This window comes from Saccopteryx bilineata, chromosome 9 (assembly GCF_036850765.1).
Source record: "Saccopteryx bilineata isolate mSacBil1 chromosome 9, mSacBil1_pri_phased_curated, whole genome shotgun sequence".
NCBI lineage: Eukaryota > Metazoa > Chordata > Mammalia > Chiroptera > Emballonuridae > Saccopteryx > Saccopteryx bilineata.
In genome coordinates, this window is record NC_089498.1 from 52,606,051 (window position 1) to 52,619,040 (window position 12,990).

The 12,990-nt window shown below is 36.2% G+C and overlaps 1 protein-coding gene across 3 annotated transcripts in view; it reads left to right on the forward strand.

The window, feature by feature from the left end:
• PRKG1 (protein kinase cGMP-dependent 1) overlaps positions 1-12,990 on the forward strand; it is a 1,486,994-nt gene that overhangs the window by 1,440,769 nt on the left and 33,235 nt on the right. For all 3 annotated transcript variants that reach the window (XM_066243386.1, XM_066243385.1, XM_066243387.1), the window contains 2 exons: positions 11,286-11,425; positions 12,257-12,346. In XM_066243386.1, coding sequence (XP_066099483.1) covers positions 11,286-11,425; positions 12,257-12,346 — 230 coding nt within the window. The remainder of the gene's footprint in view (positions 1-11,285; positions 11,426-12,256; positions 12,347-12,990) is intronic.

Genomic DNA, 12,990 nt, shown 5'->3' on the forward strand with positions numbered 1-12,990 from the left:
TTTTACTGCCAAGCCACGTGACAGTGAACTAGAATAGCTCGGGGATCCCTGGGCAGCACTGGCAGGTGTGCTCCCGGTGATTTACACTGTGGAGGGTGCCTGGGGGAACCCTGCTGCCCCGAGACCTTGTGTTGTCTGCATCCAAAGTGGTTACAGACCCAACACTAGCTGAAAACTTCAATTTTGCCTCAATTTAACACAACCATGTTTCTAGGCGTACTCTACTTGGTCTATCACTAAATATGCCATCCTCATTTTATATTTCCTCTTCAAAGGCGAACTGACGCAAATTACTCACTGTGATAAATAGTACTGATTTCCACAAAAATACATTATTTAGATAGCTAACAAATATCCAATCCAGTAAATGATAATTGAGTGTAATAGGTGCAGTCACACTATAATGGAACTCCTAAGATAACTAACTATATCAGGGGTCCCCAAACTTTTTACACAGGGGGCCAGTTCACCATCCCTCAGACTGTTGGAGGGCCGGACTACAAAAAAAAAACTATGAACAAATCCCTATGCACACTGCACATATCTTATTTTAAAGTAAAAAAACAAAACGGGAAGAAATACAATATTTAAAATAACAAACAAGTAAATTTAAATCAACAAACTGACCAGTATTTCAATGGGAACTATGCTCCTCCACTGACCACCTATGAAAGAGGTGCCCCTTCCAGAAGTGCGGCGGGGGCCAGATAAATGGCCTCAGGGGGCCGCATGTGGCCCGCGGGCCGTAGTTTTGGGGACCCCTGAACTATATGGCAGAAATCACAGGTAGTAAAGCCAGCCTCAACCTTGGTATAGGCTAATAAAGTAAGATATGGCTTACTTCATCATGTTACAGTAGAATATATTTTCTTTTGTACACTGGTAATTGTAAAAATTTGACTACACAGTAATGACAAGTATAATAGAACAGTTACTTTCTTACACATCTGTTGAAATTATAGGAATTTTCTATTCTAGCTATCTGTTAAAATGAACATTTTTATTAAAAGTGTTTGAAATTAGTGTCCTATGGTAAAGTATTAAGTTAATAATTCCTCCTCCTGGCCTGACCTGTGGTGGTGCAGTGGATGGAGTGTTAACCTGGAAACACTGAGGTCGCCGGTTCAAAACCCTGGGCTTGCCTGGTCAAGGCACATGTGGGAGTTGATGCTTCCTGCTCCTCCTTTCTGTCTGTCTCTCTCTCTCCTCTCTAAAATGAATAAATAAATATATAAAAAAATAATAATTCCTCCTCCAAACCTGCTTGTTATTCTAGAAAGATCAATATAAATCTAGAAGTCTTAAGATAATGGGTGATAAAACATTTTATCCAAAAGTTAACACTTAGTCATACTTGTGTTTTAGTTTTCTGTGACATAAATTTAATTTTTTTTACCCAAGTGAAATTATAGGCACATCACATTCAGCAACAATTTATTTATTAAGAAATTACCTACAGCCAGACAAGGCAGTGGCACAGTGGATAGAACGTCGAACTGGGACCCAGAGGACCCAGGTTTAAAACCCCAACGTTGCCAGCTTAAGCATGGGCTCATTAGATTTGAGGGAGGCTCATCAGCTTGAGCCCAAGGTTCCTGCCTTGAGTCACTCAGTCAGCTGTAGCCCCCTAGTCAAGGCACATATGAGAAAGCAATCAATGAACGACTAAGGTGTTACAACGAAGAACTGATGCTTCTCATCTCTCTCCCTTCCTGTCTGTCCCTATCTGTCCCTCTCTTTGTCTTTCACTGTCTCTGTCACAATATATATATGTTTTGTGGTATATAGAAACATTAGCTATAATTCCTGCCTTCAAGGGATGTCTGTCTTCTCCTAAGTAAGAAGATAGAATCAACATATATGAAAAACAGCAAATGAAATTCATTAGTATTATGTTAAATTCTGAATTATGCAGATGGATTCTCAGTATTTCAAAAAGAGAAAGAACATTTGGAGTTGCAGGTATAGAGAAGGCCCTGAGAAGACACAGGACTCAAACCAGGGTTTAGAGAATAGGTTAGTTGTTAAGTAAACAGATGGGCAAAGGCCATTCCAGGCAAAGATTACAACACAGAAGGCCACATGTTTTCACAGGCCACCGAAGCAGGTGGCCTGACTAAAGTACAAGGTGTATGGAAGAGCAGTGAGAAAATGTTTTAGATAGCAATAGGTAGAGTATAACTGTATTATATTCTTAAAGGTGATTAGACTTTAAAGTATTAGGCATTTTGGTGTATTAAGTCAAGCGATGAAAGCATATAAACACAGACTCAGCTCTAAACTTTCATTCATGAAATAAAAGAATAGGCTGTAAGGTGACCAGACAGGATATTTTTAGGTGGTACTGCTACCAGAGATAAACAGTATAATTTCTCTTCTGAATAAGGTAGATTCTTTGTGTCAAAATATATTCTACTTACCTGAAAATTTTATGTAAACACTTTCAAAGAGAGATCCCTTCCAGAAGAAGAAAACATAGTCCCCTTGTGTATTTTAGCAATATTGAAAATACCCATGTGCTTTGAAATAAAATGATCTTACTTTCTGGAAATAAAAATAGAAAAGATCATTCTGTCCGTTTCAGTGTAGCTCATCAAATGTACACATTTAACTTATTAATAATTCATAATCTCTCTCATATTACTATCCCCCATTACCATTGGCATACACCACTTAGTATTAGCTTGAACATTAAACTCTTGGATTTTGTGGGCCAGATGGCTGGGTTCTTAACCCTATCAGCCATGAGCAAAAACTAGTAAATATGTGTTGAACTGACTTAACTACATTAGAAATACATTTATAGTTGTACAAAATCTTGTGAAACTTTTGAATTATAAAAAAGGCAGAGGTAAAAGGTTTTTTTATTTTATGAATATGAGAAAGAGTGAGTTTCAATATAGCATATATTACTACATTAACATCTGATTATAAGCCATTTGATTAAAATTCTTCCAGTAACAGTTAAAAAAGCCATGACTTATTTATGCCCTGCATCTCTAAGGTATGTCTAAAAGGCAAGACCTTTCATGAGTTAGCCTGGTTACATCTCAGAGTTGAGTTTTGTGCTATGTGATTCTTACATTCAACACATTTTAAAACTTCACAGTGAATAAATGAAAAAATTGAATATTCAACTCCATCTATGTGAAGTTTTAGATTATAAATGTGATTTAAGTTTTAGGGTAAGTTGAATTACAGTATGTAAAATATTCAAGCCATGAATTTAGAAATGTGTAAGCAAGTTTTAAGACTATTGCATGTAGCATTTTTATATGAGTAAGTCATAGAAGTAAAATCTTGGGTGGGATAAAACATATTTGATTATTTGATTAAGGAAAATAAAGTGTATTTTGGGTAATGCAATATAAATGTCAATTTTAATAATAATCACAAAATGAAATAAGGTTTAACACAGATATTGTAGGGGAGAGAAATGGTATGTTTCAATTGTACGTTTCAGTAAACAGTCTCAAATCAATATAGTCAAAATGAATGATTGCTAATTTCTGATTAAGGGAAATCTAATGTTTTTTGAATTGCAAGTGATTTCTTCATATTCTAGTGAAAAATAGAGAAGTATAAATTTTTTTCTGATCTTCTTCTAAATTGAATGTGAAATATCTTTTGACCCTGGCCATTCAGTTCAGTGGTAGAGCGTCAGCCCGGTGTGTGGAAGTCCTGGGTTTGATTCCCAGCCAGGGAACATAGGAGAAGCATCCATCTGCTTCTCCATCCTTTTTCCTCTTTTCTCTCTGTCTCTCTCTTCCCCTCCTGCAGCCAAGGCTCCATTGGAGCAAAGTTGGCCCGGGTACTGAGGATGGCTCCATGGCTTCTGCCTCAAGTGCTAGAATAGCTCTGGTAGAAAGAAGCAACACCCCAGATGGGCAGAGTATCACCCCCTACTGGGTGTGCCAGGTTGATCCTGGTCAGGTGCATGTGGGAGTCTGTCTCTCTGCCTCCCCATTTCTCACTTCAGAAAAAAAAAGTAAAAATAAAAAAGAAAGTTAAATATTTTTTGAAAAAAAATTTTAAACTATCTTCTCTATAAAAATAACATCCTTGATTAATTTGAATTAATAGTATAGCTACTTCTTGTTGTTTGTTATCACTAGCTATAGAATTGAATTTTAAATCTGAAGGCAAGTTATAAAGCAAATGGGATTTTCTATATTTTTGATGAGGGGTTGAGATAAAGGTGAGAATGAAAGCAAGGATAAAAAAAAGAAAATAAGAAAATAATTTACTTATAAATAAAGAAAATAAGCTAATTTTATGCTCTTTTTTTCTGAAAATGCATACCTTACCATATATATAACTTAGTAGTTATTAATAAAATAAGAGGATTTACATATAAAACTTTACAAAAGCATCATTCTACTATACCTTTTCATCTGTGACATCCCTGTTAAACTCATAATCCATCCTTTACATTCTCTGTGTCATTTGGACATATGTCATGCAGGCTGTGTTAAGTTCCCTATGTGTTAAGTTCTCCTTTGTGTATCCTATGGCACAAACATGATGCTCTGGTTTGATCTTGTTAGACATTGACTAAGGGGAAAGAAAGTGTGATGTTATTGTGTAGTGCAGAGAGAAAGATGGGGAATAAAACTGTAGACAACTAGTTTGAAAAGAGATTTTTACCAACTGATTGAAAATGAACATGAGTTTTTCTAAGATTATAATTAGGCTTGTTAAAATTTATAGTGCCACTGTACAGAGTAAAGTAATTCTCATATAAGGATTAGCATTTTTTGGTTAGGAAATGTTAATGAATACAACTCAAGACAAATTTGCAGAATAGAAACTTTTTGTATATTTAAAAGTAATTCACTTTCTGTCCCTGAAATGGATAGAGCGTCAGCTGGCATGTGGCCATCCCGGGTTTGATCCCTGGTCAGGACACACAAGAGAAGCAAACATCTACTTCTCTTTCCCTCCCTTTTCCCCTTCTCTCTCTCTTACCCTCTCACAGCAAGTGGCTTGATTGGTGCCAGCAAAGGCTTCAGGTGTTGAAGATGGCTCGGTTGATTTGAGCATTGGCCCCAGATGGGGGTTGCTGGGTGGATCCCAGTTGGGGCACATGCTGGTGTCTGTCTCTCTGTCTCCCCTCCTCTCACTTAAAAAACAAACAAACAAACAAACAAACAAGTTTACTTTCTTTTATGAATATAGTAAGTCAGCTCCCCCCTGACAATGTGGGCATATTAGAATTTCATATCCAGGTTATTTGCTTCAGAGTAAAAGCATTTTTTTTTCATTCTCTGTAAAAGTAAAACTGCCTTAAATGCTGACAAATTTTTCCTGTACCTTCTTTTTCATTCAGTTGGTTGTAGCAAAAAAATTAAAAAACATAACTATAAATTGTAATAGTAAAACATTTACAAGTATCTATTTAAATTAGCATTCCCATATATCTTAGAAGTCATAGTAGTAATGATAATAATTCTTGTGTAGTATTTTTAAAGTATTCGATCTTATGATATCTGTGTATATAAGAAAAAGTGGTTTTATTACCATATTATAAGGGCGATATATGAATATCAAGAAGATTATATAAACTTGCATATAATTGCAGGATAGATATACATTATTAAAATAGTAAAAGGCATTTCCCAGCAGATTTCTATTATTTGACTAGATAATTTTAAATAATTTTGTGGTGATTATGTACATTTTGCTTAAATTGACCCTTGATCTTACCTTTTTATGAAAGTGAAAATTTGTATGAATTTAGAACTCTGAGTAAATAGCAAGTAGATAAGTAATAAAAAAGATAATTTTTTAATAAAAATGTTAATAGTTCATAGAAACTAGAATAGAAATGAAATATAGTCTTGATTAATTGAGTAACTTATTAAAGGGGTAAAGATAAGTATTGAAGGAAATGTTTTTATAACATTTAATTCCTTAAAAAGTAATTTAAAAATATTTTTCACAATCAATAAAGATAAGAACTAGAAAATGTCAAAATACATCTTTTCCAGCACTGTACTCTTTTTAAAGTTCTTTGACAGCTTTGTTGAGAGGTGATTACATACCATAAAACTGAACAACCATCACCACAATCCAGTTTTAGACCATTTCTATCTCTCCAATAATAACACTTGTGCCTATTTGCAAATATTCTCTATTCCCAGCCCCACATAAGGCAACAATCCACTTATTTTGTATCTCTAAAGATTAGCTCTTTTGGTTCATATTTTCCTAAGCTAAAATTGTTTTACATGAAATGTTTGAGGTTTTTTTGTATTTTTCTGAAGTTGGAAACAGGGAGGCAGTCAGACTCCCGCATGCACCCGACAGGGATCCACCCGGCATGCCCACCAGGGGGCGATGCTCTGCCCATCTGGGGCATTGCTCTGTTGCAACCAGAGCCATTCTAGCGCCTGAGGCAGAGGCCATAGAGCCATCCCCAGTGCCTGGGCCAACCTTGCTCCAATGGAGCCTTGGCTGCGGGAGGGGAAGAAAAAGACAGAGAGGAAGGAGAAGGGGAGGGGTGGAGAAGCAGATGGGTGCTTCTCCTGTGTGCCCTGGCTGGGAATTGAACCCAGGACCCTGCACGCCAGGCCGACGCTCTACCACTGAGCCAACAGGCCAGGGCTACATGAAATGTTTTTACTTTCAATATGTATAATTATAAATATAGTTCACTATGGATTCCGGGTTTTAATGTACAGCAACTTTATGTCATTTTTTCCCTGAAATGTTATGGCAATTTTTATGGCTGCTTTATACACTGCTTCAGCTTGGTTACTGTACTACTAGGGAACTGAACTGGTTGTTTTCCAGAGTGTGGAGTTTGAGGCCAGTATCTAAAAAGACTTTAATGAGTTGTCTGGCAAGAGAGGAATATTGGAAAATGATGGAGACAAAACAATCTAGAGTTTATGCATGGGTAGAAAACCTGATAGTTTGCTTACTGGTTTACTTGGTGGTGAAAGTTTTCCTAATTATGTGAATCTGCTTAAGAACTATAACCAGAAGGGAGAGGCACACTCCAGCACTTTGACATGGCTAATCTGATAGTTGAGCATTCTTAAATGATCTTTAGGCAGCTGTTGGTGTATGAAGAGAAGATTTCTCATGACTTTATTCAAACTTTATTCAGAAAATGAACTTCAGTGTAACAGACTATCCTTGTGGGTTAGCTCACACCAGTGGTCCCCAGGGCTCTGACTTCCCTGGTAAGAGCTAGGTCCTATGGGTCTGTGGCATTCTAGTTTAAAATTGAAGTAGACATTCTAAGTGTTGTGCTCTAAAGTACTAGTGAGGTCTTTACAGAGTGCAAACAGTGGTGTTAGTGCAAGGGCTGCCACCACTTAGGCAAAGATGAAACAAAAAGCCTTCTTAGAGGCCCAAGCTAGGTAGCTCATTTGGATAGAGTGTTGTCCTCAGATACCAAGGTTGTGGGTTTGATTCCCTGGTCTGGGAACTTACAGAAGTCAACCAGTGAAAGCATTAGTGAAACAACAAATTGGTTTTTCTTCTTTCTCTTCCTGTCTCTCTCTAAAAATCAATCAATCATTCAATAAATTAAGGTTTAATAGGCAAGCTGTAGGTTTCTATAAACTCTTTGTAATTAATACTTACTAAATTGGCAACTAATGAAGCTGATTCCCGATGATCTCTGTAACTTCTGCGTACTGTCTATTGGCGGCAGCCATCTGCCAACCACCAGCTGTTACAACCCTCTCCTACTTTTCCCCTTCCCTCCCCACACTGTTAGCTTCTCCTTGCAGGATTCAAGGACTAAGGTACCCATATCTCTGACAATGCATTGAGCTCTCTAGTAAGTGCCTAGAAAAATGACAGTGAAGTTTTGGCTGGTTTCCTATACTGCATGTCTAGCATGAGTAAAGCTTAAAAGTTATAATACATGTTTCAGCTTTTCTCACAGTGAGTCTATGAGTTAGCCAACTCCATTAAACTCTCATTTGTAAAGCATCAATCACTGTGCTTTTTAATTTATGTTTTATTCAGCTGATGGACAGTATCATATAATGGAAATAGCTTGGGCTAATAAAACCTGAGAACAAATCCAATTCTGCTACTTGATAGCTCTGTGGCCTAGGGTAAGATAATGACCTTTCTGGTAATTCTGAATTTGCTCCTCTGAAAAATCAAATGATAATTGTATCTTCAAAGTGTTGCCAGGAAGACTAAGTAAGAAAACTCATTTAGGACACTACTTGTGACACCTAATAAGAGCATTTTTAATATTATCTCTTGTTATTGATTATGAAGTATTTATAAAAACAAAACCTTCTGCTGTTAAAAGCTGCCATTCAGACTACATGAAATAATATTTATGAGCATACTCACTAGTTTATGTTTAATGAAGGTTTTTCCCTATTTCTCTCTGACTTCCTCCTGATGGCTTTGCTTAATTCCCTAAATTCTTCCTAATAGAAGGTTCAAAACTATTTAAGAAATAACAAAGTATGTAAATTTTACACCTAAAATCCTGGTTAGAGTGAAAGAAATTAAACACATGAGTGTAGTTATAACAGCAATAAGCTGGTTATAACAAAATAATAAATACACTTGGAATCAAATAATTCATTAATTAGAAGGGAAGCAAAGAGTTTTAAAGGCTAGTAAAACAGAGTCTAAAGAGGTAGTCATAGTCCCAAGAGCTAACTGACCCCAAGATCTAGTTGGCAGCCAACTAGATATTATCTTAGAGATGACTTTATTAATCTAGTAGTCTCTATAACTGAGAATATAGTGTTAGTCATTCAAGGAAAACCAAGTTTGAAACATATTGTAAAAATAAAACTGGAAAATTCAGGGCTGAATCATGTAGTTATTTGGTCATATATATTTCCTGTATAGCATTAACATGTGGAAATCTTTTCTTTTCTGTTATGCATAATTAAGGTGCTTCTGGAAAGAAAAAATAGACCAAATACTACATGTTTGTTATTGTAGCTTCCCTAGCTTTTCTCCTGTTAACCTTAGAGATACACAATATGGAGCTTAGATGCCAGCTCTGTTATGGCTTTGCCAGGGATAAAATCATCATGGTTTATTTCACTCTTCTTTTGATTCATTTAGTCAGTAAATATTTTATGAGCATTTATTCAGTGTCAAGCACAGTAAACAAAAACAGTCACCATCTCATGTTGCTCACAGACTCATGAGAGGAGACAAATACTAAACAAGTGATCAAGAAAATATTTAGTGTAGTGGCTTGTGAGAAAAGCTATAGAGAACACTGAAAAGTGGAGAAGTGGGTGATTCATCTTTTATGTAGACTAATGTGAAGAGAGACACTCTGATGAGGAAACATTTCAGCAAAGAACTCAGGGGACTGAGCGGGTGACTTCTGGGGATATCTGTGAGAGAATATTCAGGCAGAAGGATAGCACAAGCAAATAGGCTGAGGCAAGAGCTTGCTTTGTATCATATAATAGTAAGATGGTCATTTGACACCAGCAGAGTGAGTAAAGGGGAAGTAAGCTTCATGGGCAGCAGGGGTGCAGATTGTATAGGACCTTGTAGGCCTTTGTGATGCTTCATCTTTACCAGGAGTGAAATGGGAAGCCAGTGAAGGGTTTTGAGCAAAGGAGTGACATTATCTGGCTTTGTTTTAAAGAGAAGAGGATCATTGATGAATATCCATTTGGTGATACCTTCTCATTTAAGGTTACATTAACTCCATAGGAGACAGAGAGACCTTAACTGCAGTCTAGATTTAAGTCCAAACCAATGACCATAGAGGTTGAGCTTTTTCTTTCTACCCTCTGAGCAGTAAAACTGAATGTTATCATAACTAAAGAGCATATTTTTATATTAGGTATGAGAACTACACATCAGTTTCCATCACTGAAGACTAAAGAGTTATACGATTTTGTTTCTTCTCCGAATTTGAGTAACACAGCTCATTTTTCATGCTTTTTTATCTGTTCAAATTTATTTTACAAGCAGGTTTCCACATTTCATGTTTTATTATGAGCTACAATTGAATTCATTTGTATCACACTAACCCCTCATTGTAAAGAGTTTCACAGAGGCAGTACAGTGCCTTTGGCTGAAGGCATTTTCAATGATCTTTTCCTTCCTTCTGACCTCACAGACAGATTCACAAATGCGGGCAGCAAGCTGAGGCCCGTTTGTCTGAAGTGTCCTCATGGTCTCTTCCGAGAAACTTGCCACATTAGTGTCCTCTAAGATTGAATTCAGTCTGCACTTAGAACTTTGCTGTCCCTGAAGATGAAGCAAAAACCATTCACAACCTAAGAGCGGAGCAGACAGCAATACTTCCGCTGAAAAGCAGAAGCAGTTTGTCATGGTCTTTCCTCAGAGCTCTCATTATTTCTCGATAATGTGGGTGTTCGGCATTATCTTGGGAATTCCAGTGCTGGAGGGCACTAAATGATAACTCTTAAATATCGCTATTAAGTTATTAATTCTGTTAGCTCTCTTGTTTTCATTGCAAGTCATGTTGAAATTTTTGTAAAACAATACATACAGACCAGCCGCCTATGTGAGGACTCCAGAGCAACTCAGAGCCACATGGGGCTGCAACAGAAGGAGGCCTTGGGGACATCAAGACACAATTTAGGTGTTTCCATTAGTGTACCTAAGGAGTAAGATTGAGGTCCAAGACGATTAAGGCTATTGTGCATATCCGAGAAGAAAAAATGTTTTCAGAATCTCTTGAAAAAACTCTTGCTACATTTACTTTTTTTTTTTTATTGTGAGATAAGGAAAAGACTGGGAGATTAAAAGAGAAGAAATAAAAGTTCATGCTTTCGCAGGCTTACAAAGGCAATAAATAGTCTGTCACAGAAACTTACAATGTTTAAAATGTTTGTAGGCCAGAACTAAAAAGAAAGAGCATAAAGGCCCATACAATCCTATCCTTTGCCACACTAACTCAAAGTAAATTAGAGAAGAAATTATATTTTATTTCTACTTTTTGATTGAAGAAGGAAATCTATCAGGTATACTCAAACATATTATATGAAATGAAAGTTTCAAAAAATGAGAGTCAAGTGTATTTCCTTTCTTTTAATTTAAATGGATACAAAATTATTTGGAAATCCAGTTAGGTTAAAATTTATCTGATGTAGTGGAATGAGATTGGACAATAGTTGTGAGCCCTAGATTTTAATCCCAGTTTCAGAAAAGATTTATTTTGTGACTCAGTTGGTGGCTGGGGTGTCACTAAAGTGCTCCACATACCTGTTAATTTGGGGTGAAGAGTTCACTCTGTTGTAGTAACTAACTCTAAGGGCATTTTCTCACTCACTCCCGTCTACATTTTTTTTAAGGTCCAGCTGAAAAGTGAAGAATCCAAAACCTTTGCCATGAAGATTCTCAAGAAACGCCACATTGTGGATACAAGACAGCAGGAGCACATCCGCTCAGAGAAGCAGATCATGCAGGGAGCTCATTCTGATTTCATCGTGAGGTGAAGCTCCTCAACTCCGAGTGCAACTCACCACAAAACCCTCCGCCACTTGGCGTTCATTATTACAAATTCATTCATACACACAAACAGTCTAAATCTGACTTTTAAGAATTTTGATTTTTTGAAAATATGATTTTATCTTTTTCTTTTAAGAGAATCAGATTCTTGGGAAAGAACATGTTTTTCCCAAAGAGGATAGCAGAGTATCTAACATTTTATTTTTACCCTCTCTGTTATTGGGAAACTCTACATAGACCTCTTTAGATTGAGAGATAAAGTATCAAAAATCAAACTATTTTACTTTTAAATATTTGAATATTTTTTTTTACAAAATGACTGTTACATCTCTATCTGGAGCAGTAATAAAGAATAATGGGGTGTTTGTTTAAATACAGAAGAAGCTTTTCTAGTTAACTTCCTGTGGCATTTACTAAAAAGCAGAATATAATGTGAGCATAACTGAACAGTATACACATTTTATACATTTCTATTTATAAAATATGACCTATTTTATATCTATGTACACTGCAAGTTTATCACCATTAAATATTGGCAAGAGTCCATGCTTGAAACACCAACCAAATTGGAATTTGAAGAATCCCAAGAAGCCCTCTTTGTCCATAATCATTAGGATTAATATAGTTCAAAGGAGAGACTAGCCCCCTGCACTGAGTTTTAATTTTGAGCCATTACCTCCTTTTTCCTATTTGCAAACTCAGATTTCTCTCACCTTTTATTAAAATCTCAAGCTTGGCAAAACATTCAAACATTCACATGCTTTTGAAAGGCAATAATGTTTATAATCTTTGTTTTCTTGTTTGTGATTCACAGACTATACAGAACATTTAAGGACAGCAAATATTTGTACATGTTGATGGAAGCTTGCCTAGGTGGAGAGCTCTGGACCATTCTCAGGGATAGGTAGGAGTTTTAAGAAATATCTCATATCTTTAAACGTGATTAACTATAATGGTCTGTAAAAAGAGTTAATTATTATAAAGTATAAAATCATATTTATATTTCACATGCACTTATGTTTTTAAAATGTAACATAAATATGGGGTACAATCCACTATACACATACAATTTACTATAAATACAAAACTCACTGTGTTTCAGATTTGTAACTATTGATATAGGCTTAGTCCACAGTACAAATGATACCTGGTGAGGTATGAATTATTATTGCCAACCCTAAATGTTTCCTCAAAAAAAGGACCATGTTTTTTCTTGTGAACAATCTTTTGATTATTTTCTATTAATGATCTAATAACATTCAAAAATCATCCTTGTTTCTTTTGAACATTTAGCTTTAGATATCTCTTTTATTCTCTTTGTTCTAGTCTTACCTGCACACTCTTCTTCATTGGGTGACATCTTTCTGAAACTGTACCATAGTCAGCCTTGATGTTCTCAGAGAGCCAAGTTACTTTTTGACAACTTGTTTTTTTGGGTTTTTTTTTTTTTTTTGTATTTTTCTGAAGCTGGAAACAGGGAGAGACAGTCAGACAGACTCCCACATGCGCCCGACTGGGATCCACCCGGCACGCCCACCAGGGGCAATG